At 41.7% G+C, this 13,802-nt stretch overlaps 2 protein-coding genes across 3 annotated transcripts in view; both read right to left on the bottom strand.

The window, feature by feature from the left end:
- Positions 1 to 13,802, bottom strand: part of LOC133623949 (uncharacterized) — a 64,371-nt gene that overhangs the window by 33,788 nt on the left and 16,781 nt on the right. The window contains exon 5 of the mRNA XM_072916117.1: positions 747 to 893. Coding sequence (XP_072772218.1) covers positions 747 to 893 — 147 coding nt within the window. The remainder of the gene's footprint in view (positions 1 to 746; positions 894 to 13,802) is intronic.
- On the bottom strand, positions 2,698 to 12,747 carry LOC133624013 (uncharacterized). 2 transcript variants are annotated; one of them, XM_072916216.1, is made up of 4 exons: positions 12,613 to 12,747; positions 6,474 to 6,594; positions 6,371 to 6,397; positions 2,698 to 3,981 (listed from the first exon to the last, which is right to left on the bottom strand). In XM_072916216.1, the coding sequence occupies exon 4, from the start codon at positions 3,944 to 3,946 to the stop codon at positions 2,714 to 2,716; it is 1,233 nt and encodes a 410-aa protein (XP_072772317.1). In that variant the 5' UTR covers positions 3,947 to 3,981; positions 6,371 to 6,397; positions 6,474 to 6,594; positions 12,613 to 12,747; the 3' UTR covers positions 2,698 to 2,713. The 2 variants fall into 2 exon arrangements, with proteins under 2 accessions (XP_072772317.1, XP_072772318.1); XM_072916217.1 differs by lacking the exons at positions 6,371 to 6,397; positions 6,474 to 6,594 and having other exon boundaries at positions 12,613 to 12,730.

Raw genomic sequence — 13,802 nt, 5'->3', positions numbered from 1 at the left:
CGGTGCCTTGATGGAAGGAGAGATGAAGAGAGCGAGGCCACAGGCTCACAGATGGTGCAGGGGCGAGTACCTGTAAAGGTGAGCCAGTTGCGATACCCTTATCGTATTTTGCATATATATATATACCAGTTACTGGTACTTAGCACGTTTCCTTTCAATGGCTTCTGCAATCCGCTCTTCCCAGGGCACTGTAAGTTCCAGTCTGATCAGGTGTTTTGAACCCTCAGACGTGATGATCGTCTGGCCGGAGAGATGTTGGTGCAATGTGCTAGGGGAACCTCAACCGTTTTCCCAAGTCAACGTGCAGCTGCCAATCAGGGGCTCTGTGGAGGAGGCATGTTGTTGTCTGTGGACATGCCCAGGGTCTCTCTCCAGCTTTCATAAGGACGATTGCCGTCTTTGGAGCATGATGGTGTTTGCTGGTGCTGATGGCTGAGGCTATGCTCTCAGAAACTGCTTTGAGTACCAGGTCATGGCACGCGACATCCACTGGAGACATTTCGAAACAGCAGTGTCTTTCATTAGATTCACCATAGGGAACCTTTGGGAAGCTGTTGATGAGATCCTCTAAAGGTGGCCCTACCACAGCAAAGAGGACAGGAAAGTGTCTCGCTCTTTCCCCACACATCATGGTTTGCAGGGCCAGTGAAGGCCTCGAGACTACCTGCACTAGAAACCAGGCGCAGTGGGAGTCTGCCTGCCTGATGTTTGACCAGATTACTTTGCGTTGCACCGTGCTCTCCCACCTATTCCATTTTCCCTGCTGCCGGAGTCCCACTGCCCTGCCCACTCGCTCTTCCTCCAACCCTGCTCGGACCTCTTCCTGGAGTAGATGGTGTCTCTCTTTGCCCCGCTGACTTGGCTCTTGGGGAAGTAGCCCAGGCCCGCTGTCCCTGTTGCCAAGACCCCCACCAGCTCAAATGATGTATAATGTAAATAATAATATGCTTCCAGAAGTGGATGTTTCAGATGTGAACCAGTAAATATGAACTAAGAGGGATTCATGTGTACTCAAAAGCAAAGGTATGAACACATGTATGTCATTCATCCATGCAATCATTTACAATTAGAAATGGAAAAAAAATGTAACACTTCATTATTTAAAAAACTTATATAAAAACACTACTATAAATAAGTATAAAAGTGAATTGTGAATATCTATACACCTCTCACATGTTTATTGTATATTTTGTACCATTTACTCTCACCTTTTCAGTCAAATTCTTTGGTTATTTTTTTTATATTAAAAATACACAATGTTGAATGCATGTACTTGACTGAAAACAGCACAAATCTAAAATATCGATTCTATACATGGTAGAATCATATTAAGAAAATTGTGTTACACATGTTATATGTGCTGATGTTGTTAGAAAGTCAAAGTTAAAGGGGAACATTATCACAATTTCAGAAGGGTTAAAACCATTAAAAATCAGTTCCCAGTGGCTTATTATATTTTTCGAAGTTTTTTTTCAAAATTTTACCCATCACGCAATATCCCTAAAAAACCTTCAAAGTGCCTGATTTTAACCATCGTTATAAACACCCGTCCATTTTCCTGTGACATCACATAGTGAAGCCAACACAAACAAACATGGCGGAAAGAACAGCAAGCTATAGCGACATTAGCTCGGATTCAGACTCGGATTTCAGCGACTTAAGCGATTCAACAGATTACGAATGTATTGAAACGGATGGTTGTAGTGTGGAGGCAGGTAGCGAAAACTAAATTGAAGAAGAAACTGAAGCTATTGAGCCATATCGGTTTGAACCGTATGCAAGCGAAACCGACGAAAACGACACGACAGCCAGCGACACGGGAGAAAGCGAGGACGAATTCGGCGATCGCCTTCTAACCAACGATTGGTATGTGTTTGTTTGGCATTAAAGGAAACTAACAACTATGAACTAGGTTTACAGCATATGAAATACATTTGGCAACAACATGCACTTTGAGAGTGCAGACAGCCCAATTTTCATCAATTAATATATTCTGTAGACATACCCTCATCCGCGCTCTTTTCCTGAAAGCTGATCTGTCCAGTTTTGGAGTTGATGTCAGCAGGCCAGGGAAGCTAGGGTCGATAGGGGGTTTAGCTCGCTCGTCTGCGGGAACAAACTGCCGCCATTGCTTGCCGTGCTACCGAGGTCCTTTGTCCCTGAATTGCTCACACACTCCGGCAGATTCAATGGGGGTCTGGCGGCAGATTTCTTTGACTTTATCGTTGGAAATGCATCTGCTTTGAGTGTCGCAGGATATCCACACATTCTTGCCATCTCTGTCGTAGCATAGCTTTCGTCGGTAAAGTGTGCGGAACAAACGTCCAATTTCTTGCCACTTTCGCATCTTTGGGCCACTGGTGCAACTTGAATCCGTCCCTGTTCGTGTTGTTACACCCTCCGACAACACACCGACGAGGCATGATGTCTCCAAGGTACGGAAAACAGTCGAAAAAACGGAAAATAACAGAGCTGATTTGACTCGGTGTTTGAGAAAATGGCGGATTGCTTCTCGATGTGATGTCATCGCTCCGAGAGCGAATATTAGAAAGGCGTTCAATTCGCCAAAATTCACCCATTTAGAGTTCGGAAATCAGTTAAAAAAATATATGGTCTTTTTTCTGCATCATCAAGGTATATATTGACGCTTACATAGGTCTGGTGATAATGTTCCCCTTTAAAGTTTTGACAGTTAATTTCAAGTCCTGCATCTTCATTTGCTGCTGCTGTTCTCACCAGCACACTTGTGTTTCTTACACTGGTACTTATAAGAGAAACTTTCACCACACACACTGCAACTCAACACTTTCTCCCCTGTGTGTACTCTTATGTGTTTTTTCAAACATTGACTTTGTGTAAAACCTTTCCCACATATTGAACATGTGAAAGGTTTTGCGCCAGTGTGTATTCTCATGTGTACTTTCAAATATTGACTTTGTACAAAATCCTTCCCACAGATTGAACAAGAAAAAGGTTTTGCACCGGTGTGTATCCTCATATGTACTTTCAAATATTGACTTTGTACAAAATCCTTGCCGCAGATTGAACAGGTAAAAGGTTTTTCACCAGTGTGCATTCTCATGTGTCTTTTCAAATCGTGATTTTGCAGAAAACTTTTACCACAGATTGAACAGCCAAAAGTGTTTTCTCTGGTGTGCATTCTCATGTGTACTTTTAAATTTGTACTTGTTACAAAACCTTTGCCACACATTGAACAAGAAAAGGGTGTTTCCCTGGTGTGCATTCTCATGTGTACTTTCAAATTCGTACTTGTTACAAAACCTTTACCACATACTGAGCAGGTAAAAGGTTTTTCTCCAGTGTGAGTTCTCATGTGTTCTTTCAACACGTCTTTTCGTGCAAAACCTTTACCACACACTGAGCAGGGAAAAGGTTTTTCTCCAGTGTGCATTCTCATGTGTGTTTTCAGACGACAATGATAACTAAAGATTTTGTCACAGTGAGAACATGTGAAGTGTGTGTTGTGAGTGTGACATGTCTTATCATCTTTAGAGTCTTCATCATCAGTGTCAGGAGAGTGTGACGTTGTGTCCTCACTATCTGATAGTGGAGCTAAGAGCTTGTCTGCTTGTGATCCTCCACAGTGGTCTCCATCAGCTTCTGTTGTCATGTGTTGAGTTGAGCTGCTGCTTGGAGGCTCCGCCTCTCTCTTCTCCTCACTCTCACCTTTGACCTCATCACCTTCACTCTTCACAGGGACACCAGTCACTGGCATCTTGGTGACATCAACCTCCTCCAGTCCTTCAAGATGCTCTCCCTGCTGACTGATGCTGTGTTCCTCCTCCTCTTCTTTAAAACGGGGGTTCGGTGGGTCCTCCTCTTCCTTTTTAATGTACGGAATCAGTGGGTCCTCCTTTTCATTTTCAAAGTGTGGCGCCTTGTCTTCCACTTTAATTTGGAGGGGCTGTGGCTCCTCTTGCTTCATTCTGCAGCTCCACTCCTGTTGCTCAGGGAGACGTTCTTCATAGACGTCGGCAGGGCACAAGACAACAAACACATGACCATTGACCATCGTTAACCATCTTCTAGGGCTGGACAATTAATCAAATTGTGATTTCGATTTCAATCAAGGCTTCTCACGATCATGAAAATACAACGGTAGAGTTGGGCCGATAAAACAATATCAATATACATCGCGATGGACACAATGGATATCAATATAAAACATTCAGTATGTATTTTATACGATGAAGCATGATTTGTTTCATGAAGCCACTTGTACTTTGGGAACTTGGCAAACAGTAAACAGGAAGTGTCACTGAGCAATCAGCCAATCGCGTAACAGTATCAACTACAGAGTGCGGTTGTGCCGCCTTTCTGTACACACTGTGGATTCACTGCATGGACTGAGAAGAGAAACTGTGATATCTAGACACATCAACTTAATAACAGAAACTCGTCTTTTGTTTTGTTGGTTTTAAAGGGGAAGATTATCACCAGACCTATGTAAGCGTCAATATATACCTTGATGTTGCAGAAAAAAGACCTTTTTTTTTTTTAACCCATTTCCGAACTCTAAATGGGTGAATTTTGGCGAATTAAATACCTTTCTATTATTCGCTCTCGGAGCGATGACATCACAACGTGACGTCACATCGGGAAGCAATTTGCCATTTTCTCAAACACATTACAAACACCTAGTCAAATCAGCTCTGTTATTTTCCGTTTTTTCGACCAACGATTGTTATGTGTTTGTTTGGCATTAAAGGAAACTAACAACTATGAACTAGGTTTACAGCATATGAAATACATTTGGCAACAACATGCGCTTTGAGAGTGCAGACAGCCCAATTTTCATCAATTAATATATTCTGTAGACATACCCTCATGTCAGCAGGCCAGGGAAGCTAGGGTCGATATTCTTCTCTTGATCATCTTCGGTGGCATAAGGGACGGTGTGAGCCAAGACATCCAGGGGGTTTAGCTCGCTAGTCTGCGGGAACAAACTGCCGCCATTGCTTGCCGTGCTAGCGAGGTCCTTTGTCCCTGAATTGCTCACACACTCCGGCAGATTCAATGGGGGTGGCGGCAGATTTCTTTGACTTTATCGTTGGAAATGCATCTGCTTTGAGTGTCGCAGGATATCCACACATTCTTGCCATTTCTGTCGTAGCATAGCTTTCATCGGTAAAGTGTGCGGAACAAACGACTGACCATTTTCGTCGGCTTTCCCCACACCCTCGTATTTTGAACAAATTTCGTCCAATTTCTTGCCACTTTCGCATCTTTGGGCCACTGGTGCAACTTGAATCCGTCCCTGTTCGTGTTGTTACACCCTCCGACAACACACCGACGAAAGTGAGAAAATGGCGGATTGCTTCCCGATGTGACGTCATCGCTCCGAGAGCGAATAATAGAAAGGCGTTTAATTCGCCAAAATTCACCCATTTAGAGTTCGGAAATCGGTTAAAAAAATATATGGTCTTTTTTCTGCAACATCAAGGTATATATTGACGCTTACATAGGTCTGGTGATAATGTTCCCCTTTAAGAATGTCTGCTCGTTTCTTTTTTTTCTATTCTGAACCATTGAAGGAGCATATGTGGGTTATAGTTGAACGAGTGGTCGGTCTGACCATTCTACAAAATGTATTGATTGTTTGTTATGGCTAAAGGATTCAAGGAGGTTGCAGAATAAACATTTCCAAAACAACGGGACCTTGACACATGAGAAGAACAGATAAATGGCCAGTAGACCAGGCCTGTGTGTGATTCGCATGATTCTCCATTCATCCAACTCTTCCGGAGGACGTTGTCTGTTTGCATGGGCAATTCAATCCAACTTTGTACTGTTTGATTATGGGTAAATAAAACTTTTGTACTAAATTAACTTTTGTGGCTGTTTAAGATTCGGACCATCCACCACACATCCAGTGGAGACATTTAGAACAGCAGGTTCTTTCATTAAAAGAATTAAGCTCATTTTAATATTTAGAAAACTGATCTTGCGGGCCGTGGCCTGGAATATACCTGCTTGTATGTTTGACGCCCCTGAATTTTAATAATACATAATGTCAGCTATAGAGAAGACACAAACCCCTTTATTTACTGAATCACAAATACTGAAATTAACGACTTGATGCATTTTCAAACAGCTAAAAAACCTGCTCCCCAAGAATGTACAACAATTCTTCCCAACAAAAGAGGAAAAATATAGCCATGAGGAAAATCTCATTTAAAAGCATTTGTATGCACGTACAACAGTTAAAACCTTCAGCATATCAGTAGGTGGAATTAAATTATGAATGGATTAAGTAAATAAATCAAACAAATCACTAATTTGGAGAGTCAGCCCTTTTGTTTGGTCTCTAGCCTCTCAATGATGACATTCTTTCTTGACCTCCACTTACCTGTGTATTGTGATGTTGTCTGTGTCCCTGTACAAAGAAAAAAAACATTTGTTACAATGACACTACTGACTTCTACTACTAATAGTTACACTACTTTACACACCTTTACTTCTGACATGCGGTTGGAGAGTCTTTATGGTTTGCTGTGTCCCAACTGAGCATGTCTCTGGTGATGGTGTCTGACAGCCTGTATCAGTACATGTCTGCTGGCTTGTTCTATCTCTCTGTGGAAACACATTTAAAGGGGAACATTATCACAATTTCAGAAGGGTTAAAACCATTAAAAATCAGTTCCCAGTGGCTTATTATATTTTTCGAAGTTTTTTTCAAAATTTTACCCATCACGCAATATCCCTAAAAAAAAGCTTCAAAGTGCCTGATTTTAACCATCGTTATATACACCCGTCCATTTTCCTGTGACGTCACATAGTGATGCTAACACAAACAAACATGGCGGAAAGAACAGCAAGCTATAGCGACATTAGCTCGGATTCAGACTCGGATTTCAGCGGCTTAAGCGATTCAACGGATTACGCATGTATTGAAACGGATGGTTGTAGTGTGGAGGCAGGTAGCGAAAACGAAATTGAAGAAGAAACTGAAGCTATTGAGCCATATCGGTTTGAACCGTATGCAAGCGAAACCGACGAAAACGACACGACAGCCAGCGACACGGGAGAAAGCGAGGACGAATTCGGCGATCGCCTTCTAACCAACGATTGGTATGTGTTTGTTTGGCATTAAAGGAAACTAACAACTATGAACTAGGTTTACAGCATATGAAATACATTTGGCAACAACATGCACTTTGAGAGTGCAGACAGCCCAATTTTCATCAATTAATATATTCTGTAGACATACCCTCATCCGCGCTCTTTTCCTGAAAGCTGATCTGTCCAGTTTTGGAGTTGATGTCAGCAGGCCAGGGAAGCTAGGGTCGATATTCTTCTCTTGATCATCTTCGGTGGCATAAGGGACGGTGTGAGCCAAGACATCCAGGGGGTTTAGCTCGCTCGTCTGCGGGAACAAACTGCCGCCATTGCTTGCCGTGCTACCGAGGTCCTTTGTCCCTGAATTGCTCACACACTCCGGCAGATTCAATGGGGGTCTGGCGGCAGATTTCTTTGACTTTATGGTTGGAAATGCATCTGCTTTGAGTGTCGCAGGATATCCACACATTCTTGCCATCTCTGTCGTAGCATAGCTTTCGTCGGTAAAGTGTGCGGAACAAACGTCCAATTTCTTGCCACTTTTGCATCTTTGGGCCACTGGTGCAACTTGAATCCGTCCCTGTTCGTGTTGTTACACCCTCCGACAACACACCGACGAGGCATGTCTCCAAGGTACGGAAAACAGTCGAAAAAACGGAAAATAACAGAGCTGTTTTGACCCGGTGTTTGAGAAAATGGCGGATTGCTTCCCGATGCGACGTCACGTTGTGATGTCATCGCTCCGAGAGCGAATAATAGAAAGGCGTTTAATTCGCCAAAATTCACCCATTTAGAGTTCGGAAATCGGTTAAAAAAATATATGGTCTTTTTTCTGCAACATCAAGGTATATATTGACGCTTACATAGGTCTGGTGATAATGTTCCCCTTTAAAAGCAAATACAACCACGCATATTAAAACAGTAATAATAAATACATATGGCAAATTGTTTGTTCAAAGCCAGTTCAATCAAATCTTCTAGTTCCGTGATTAAGCTATTCGTTCTTCTTCCGACATCCGGTTCTTTATTCCACCCACACACACACACACACACACACACACACACACACACACACACACACACACACTCACACACTAGGTGTGGTGAAATTATTCTCTGCATTTGACCCATCACCCTAGATCACCCCCCTGGGAGGTGAGGGGAGCTGTGAGCAGCAGCGGTGGCCGCGCCCGGGAATCATTTTTGGTGATTTAACCCCCAATTCCAACCCTTGATGCTGAGTGCCAAGCAGGGAGGTAATGGCTCCCATTTTTATAGTCTTTGGTATGACTCGGCCGGGGGTTTGAACTCACGGCCTACCGATCTCAGGGTACTTTTGACTTTAACTTAACAATTACAAAAATAATTAAAGCTGCAAGCAGCGATGGACGGGACCGACTTTAACGGCGCATAAAATCCAAACCGGAGCAGTAATTAAAACTCTTTCATCAACTTTTAATTGGAAGGGTTCAATCTCTCTCTTGTGCTAGTTTGAAGCCGACACGACAAAAGCGCTCAGAGGAGATAATGTTTGAAAAAAGGTGACTGTTTTTACAGAACTTTTGTTTTGAAGGGGGAATTGCAAACTTCCTGTTAATTTTTGCTTGGGGTTGTCAATATATGAAATGTAGGTCTAAGTGAGACCTACATAGGGGTTTTTGTTTCATGTCTCCAAGACATTCCTACTGGAAGTTACAGGCAGTTTTGTCTGTTTTCTTCCTAGGGGTAGTTTTGTCTGTGTTTTCTTCCTAGGGGGCGCTAGAGCGCAATTTTGAGTTTTGGGGTTTGGTTTTTTTATTAGATCGCAATTTTCGCCAGTCCTGATGTGTGTGTCCTGTTTGGTGAGTTTTGAAGCATGTTAAGGGGGTCAAATTACAGCTCAAAGAGGCAAAGGTGACTGTTTTTACAAAACTTTTGTTTTGAAGGGGGAATTGCAAACTTCCTGTTGATTTTTGCTTGGGGTTGTCAATATATGAAATGTAGGTCTAAGTGAGACCTACATAGAGGTTTTTGTTCCATGTCTCCAAGACATTCCTACTGGAAGTTACAGGCAGTTTTGTCTGTTTTCTTCCTAGGGGTAGTTTTGTCTGTGTTTTCTTCCTAGGGGGCGCTAGAGCGCAATTTTGAGTTTTGGGGTTTGGTTTTTTTATTAGATCGCAATTTTCGCCGGTCCTGATGGGTGTGTCCAGTTTGGTGAGTTTTGAAGCATGTTAAGGGGGTCAGATTACAGCTCAAAAAGGCAAAGGTGACGGTTTTTACAAAACTTTTGTTTTGAAGGGGGAATTGTGAAGTGTGAAGTGAATTATATTTATATAACGCTTTTCTTTAGTGACTCAAAGCGCTTTACATAGTGAAAACCAATATCTAAGTTACATTTAAACCAGTGTGGGTGGCACTGGGGGCAGGTGGGTAAAGTGTCTTGCCCAAGGACACAACGGCAGTGAATAGGATGGCGGAAGCGGGGATCGAACCTGGAACCCTCAAGTTGAATTGCCAACTTCCTGTTATTTTTTGCTGAAGGATGTTAGTGTATGAAATCTAGGTCTAAGTGAGACCTACATAGAGGTTTTTGCTTCATGTCTCTACGACATTCCTACTGGAAGTTACAGGCTGTTTTGCCTGTGTTTTCTTCCTAGGGGGCGCTAGAGCGCAATTTTGAGTTTTGGGGTTTGGTTTTTTTTGATTAGATCGCAATGTTCGCCAGTCCTGATGTGTGTGTCAAATTTGGTGAGTTTTGAAGAATGTTAAGGGGGTCAAATTAAAGCTCAAAGAGGCGGCGGTATAATAATAATAAAACCTTAGAAATACAATAGGTCCTCTGTCCCAAAGGGACATTCGGTCCCTAATTAAAGCTGCAAGCAGCGATGGACGGGACCGACTTTGACGGCGCATAAAATCCAAACCGGAGCAGTAATTAAAACTCTTTCATCAACTTTTAATTGGAAGGGTTCAATCTCTCTCCTGTGCTAGTTTGAAGCCGACACGACAAACGCGCTCAGAGGAGATAATGTTTGAAAAAAGGTGACTTGTTTTTACAAAACTTTTGTTTTGAAGGGGGGATTGCAAACTTCCTGTTGATTTTTGCTTGGGGTTGTCAATATATGAAATGTAGGTCTAAGTGAGACCTACATAGAGGGTTTTGTTTCATGTCTCCAAGACATTCCTACTGGAAGTTACAGGCAGTTTTGTCTGTGTTTTCTGCCTAGGAGCAGTTTTGTCTGTGTTTTCTTCCTAGGGGGCGCTAGAGCGCAATTTTGAGTTTAAAAAAAAATAATTTTTTATTAGATCGCAATTTTCGCCAGTCCTGATATGTGTGTCCAGTTTGGTGAGTTTTGAAGCATGTTAAGGGGGTCAAATTACAGCTCAAAGAGGCAAAGGTGACTGTTTTTACAAAACGTTTGTTTTGAAGGGGGAATTGCAAACTTCCTGTTGATTTTTGCTTGGGGTTGTCAATATATGAAATGTAGGTCTAAGTGAGACCTACATAGGGGTTTTTGTTTCATGTCTCCAAGACATTCCTACTGGAAGTTACAGGCAGTTTTGTCTGTGTTTTCTTCCTAGGGGTAGTTTTGTCTGTGTTTTCTTCCTAGGGGGCGCTAGAGCGCAATTTTGACTTTTGGGGTTTGGTTCTTTTATTAGATCGCAATTTTTGCCAGTCATGATGTGTGTCCAGTTTGGTGAGTTTTGAAGCATGTTAAGGGGGTCAAATTACAGCTCAAAGAGGCAAAGGTGACTGTTTTTACAAAACGTTTGTTTTGAAGGGGGAATTGCAAACTTCCTGTTGATTTTTGCTTGGGATTGTCAATATATGAAATGTAGGTCTAAGTGAGACCTACATAGAGGTTTTTGTTCCATGTCTCCAAGACATTCCTACTGGAAGTTACAGGCAGTTTTGTCTGTGTTTTCTTCCTAGGGACCGCAAGAGCGCAATTTTGAGTTTTGGGGTTTGGTCTTTTTATTAGATCGCAATTTTCGTTGGTCCTGATGGGTGTATCCAGTTTGGTGAGTTTTGAAGCATGTTAAGGGGGTCAAATTACTGCTCAAAAAGGCAAAGGTGACTGTTTTTACAAAACTTTTGTTTTGAAGGGGGAATTGCAAACTTCCTGTTGATTTTTGCTTGGGGTTGTCGATATATGAAATGTAGGTCTAAGTGAGACCTACATAGAGGTTTTTGTTCCATGTCTCCAAGACATTCCTACTGGAAGTTACAGGCAGTTTTGTCTGTTTTCTTCCTAGGGGTAGTTTTGTCTGTGTTTTCTTCCTAGGGGGCGCAAGAGCGCAATTTTGAGTTTTGGGGTTTGGTTTTTTTATTAGATCGCAATTTTTGCCAGTCATGATGTGTGTCCAGTTTGGTGAGTTTTGAAGCATGTTAAGGGGGTCAAATTACAGCTCATAGAGGCAAAGGTGACTGTTTTTACAAAACTTTTGTTTTGAAGGGGGAATTGTGAAGTGTGAAGTGAATTATATTTATATAACGCTTTTCTCTAGTGACTCAAAGCGCTTTACATAGTGAAACCCAATATCTAAGTTACATTTCAACCAGTGTGGGTGGCACTGGGGGCAGGTGGGTAAATTGTCTTGCCCAAGGACACAACGGCAGTGACTAGGATGGCGGAAGCGGGGATCGAACCTGGAACCCTCAAGTTGAATTGCCAACTTCCTGTTGATTTTTGCTGAAGGATGTTAGTGTATGAGATCTAGGTCTAAGTGAGACCTACATAGAGGTTTTTGCTTCATGTCTCTACGACATTCCTACTGGAAGTTACAGGCAGTTTTGCCTGTGTTTTCTTCCTAGGCGGCGCGAGAGCGCAATTTTGAGTTTTGGGGTTTGGTTTTTTGATTAGATCGCAATGTTCGCCAGTCCTGATGTGTGTGTCAAATTTGGTGAGTTTTGAAGCATGTTAAGGGGGTCAAATTACAGCTCAGAGGCGGCGGTATAATAATAATAAAACCTTAGAAATACAACAGGTCCTCTGTCCCAAAGGGACATTCGGTCCCTAATTACAGCGTTACCCAAGTTCGCATGTCTGTTTAAACATCATACGGCTGTCAAATAAAAGACAAATAGTAAACTTGTCCAGGGCTCCAGCACCCCCCGCGACCCCCAAAGGGACAAGCGGTAGAAAATGAATGGATGGATAGTAAACAACACACATGTATGTTTATCATGTATCTCCACTCACATATAGCTGTGTCCAAACTCACATTGTTTCAAGTTGAAGTGCCTGTTTTCAGCTTATTTGCAGGATATTTCTGAAGCTATTTGACTGCAATTAAATACAGTTTTATAGTTACTTTGCCCACCATTATTACCGTCAATACAAACAAGTTGTATTCATATATGTCACGTGTTCAGGGCTGAAGTCAACTCAATCGTCGCGGCCATTTTACAACACAGCCGTGTTGTAAACAATTCAAAGTTATTAACGCGACTTTTCACGTCTTCCATCCAACACAGAGGTCGTAAAACATGTCATGAAACGTTATTATTCGCGAAAATTAACATTTGTGTGATTTTCACCGTGTACCGACCTGAAAAGAAGGTCAATATTGAGACAGGAATGAGACACCGCAGCTCCCGACATCAAACCGGCCGAGGAGGCGGAAGTGTCCTCAAGCCGAGGAGTCCGGCGCGCGCGGCACTTTGGTTCCGCCCTCCCGTTTCCCAGCATGGACATCTTATAAGGGTACGCATCATGGAGCGCTACTGCCTACTGGCGCTGACGAGACGCGGGGCCGCCATCTTGGAGTGGTGATCCGCTCCACTCAGTGCAATTCATTTGGCAGGAGCAATGAACTGTCAGCGCATTTAATTCATCTTACCTCACTGAATACCACTGATTTTCACGCGCTTTTATGTCATACGTGTAGCTTTGATAAAGGACACATGTTTTATTATTCACAGTTTGCTGAACAGTAATATAATTGTAGCGGTAAAGTCCTAAACTATTACTGCTACTGGTTGCCGAATATAACTGAAGCTAGTTCAGACGTGTGCAGCTGGCTAATAATTGATGTCCAGAATTGTGTCCATGTTTAACAAAAATATTTATTAACATACAGCCACATAAATCAAACTCACTTTGTAACAAAAACGGTAAATAAACGGGAGCAAACAAATCATAGCCTGGCACAGTCAAAAACTGTTGCACCTCTACTCAGCAACACCTGAGCAAGATCTCAGCCCCTCCCTAAGTAGACTAGCACTTGGCCTTGAGTCAACCCCTTTAGTGACGTCATGAATTTGACGGACAGAAAGAGTAAATGGCTCTAACAATAATATTCTTATATGCTATAAGTGACCAGACGTCCGAGATCAAAACTGGGAATATAATCCCAGAGAATGGGGAAAATAACGGTTAGCTATTTTTAAATTGAAGAAACAATATGATTAGGTTATATATACATGCGTATATTCTACATAAACAATGTATGAATACATTATATATATATATATATATATATATATATATATATATATATATATATATATATATATAAATAAATAAATGATAAATGGGTTATACTTGTATAGCGCTTTTCTACCTTCAAGGTACTCAAAGCTATATATATATATGTATATATATATATATATATGACTGCACGTCACTGATATATATATATATATATATATATATATATATATATATATATATATATATATATATATATATATATATATATATATATATATATATATATATATAGGCAGGTGAGGTGGG

Source organism: Nerophis lumbriciformis, linkage group LG26 (assembly GCF_033978685.3).
Source record: "Nerophis lumbriciformis linkage group LG26, RoL_Nlum_v2.1, whole genome shotgun sequence".
Lineage (NCBI taxonomy): Eukaryota > Metazoa > Chordata > Actinopteri > Syngnathiformes > Syngnathidae > Nerophis > Nerophis lumbriciformis.
This window is presented reverse-complemented; position numbering and strand designations above follow the sequence as displayed.

Coding starts and splice junctions, on each gene's coding strand:
- LOC133624013 (XM_072916216.1), bottom strand. CDS start 3,946: ATGAAGCAAGAGGAGCCACAGCCCCTCCAAATTAAAGTGGAAGACAAG.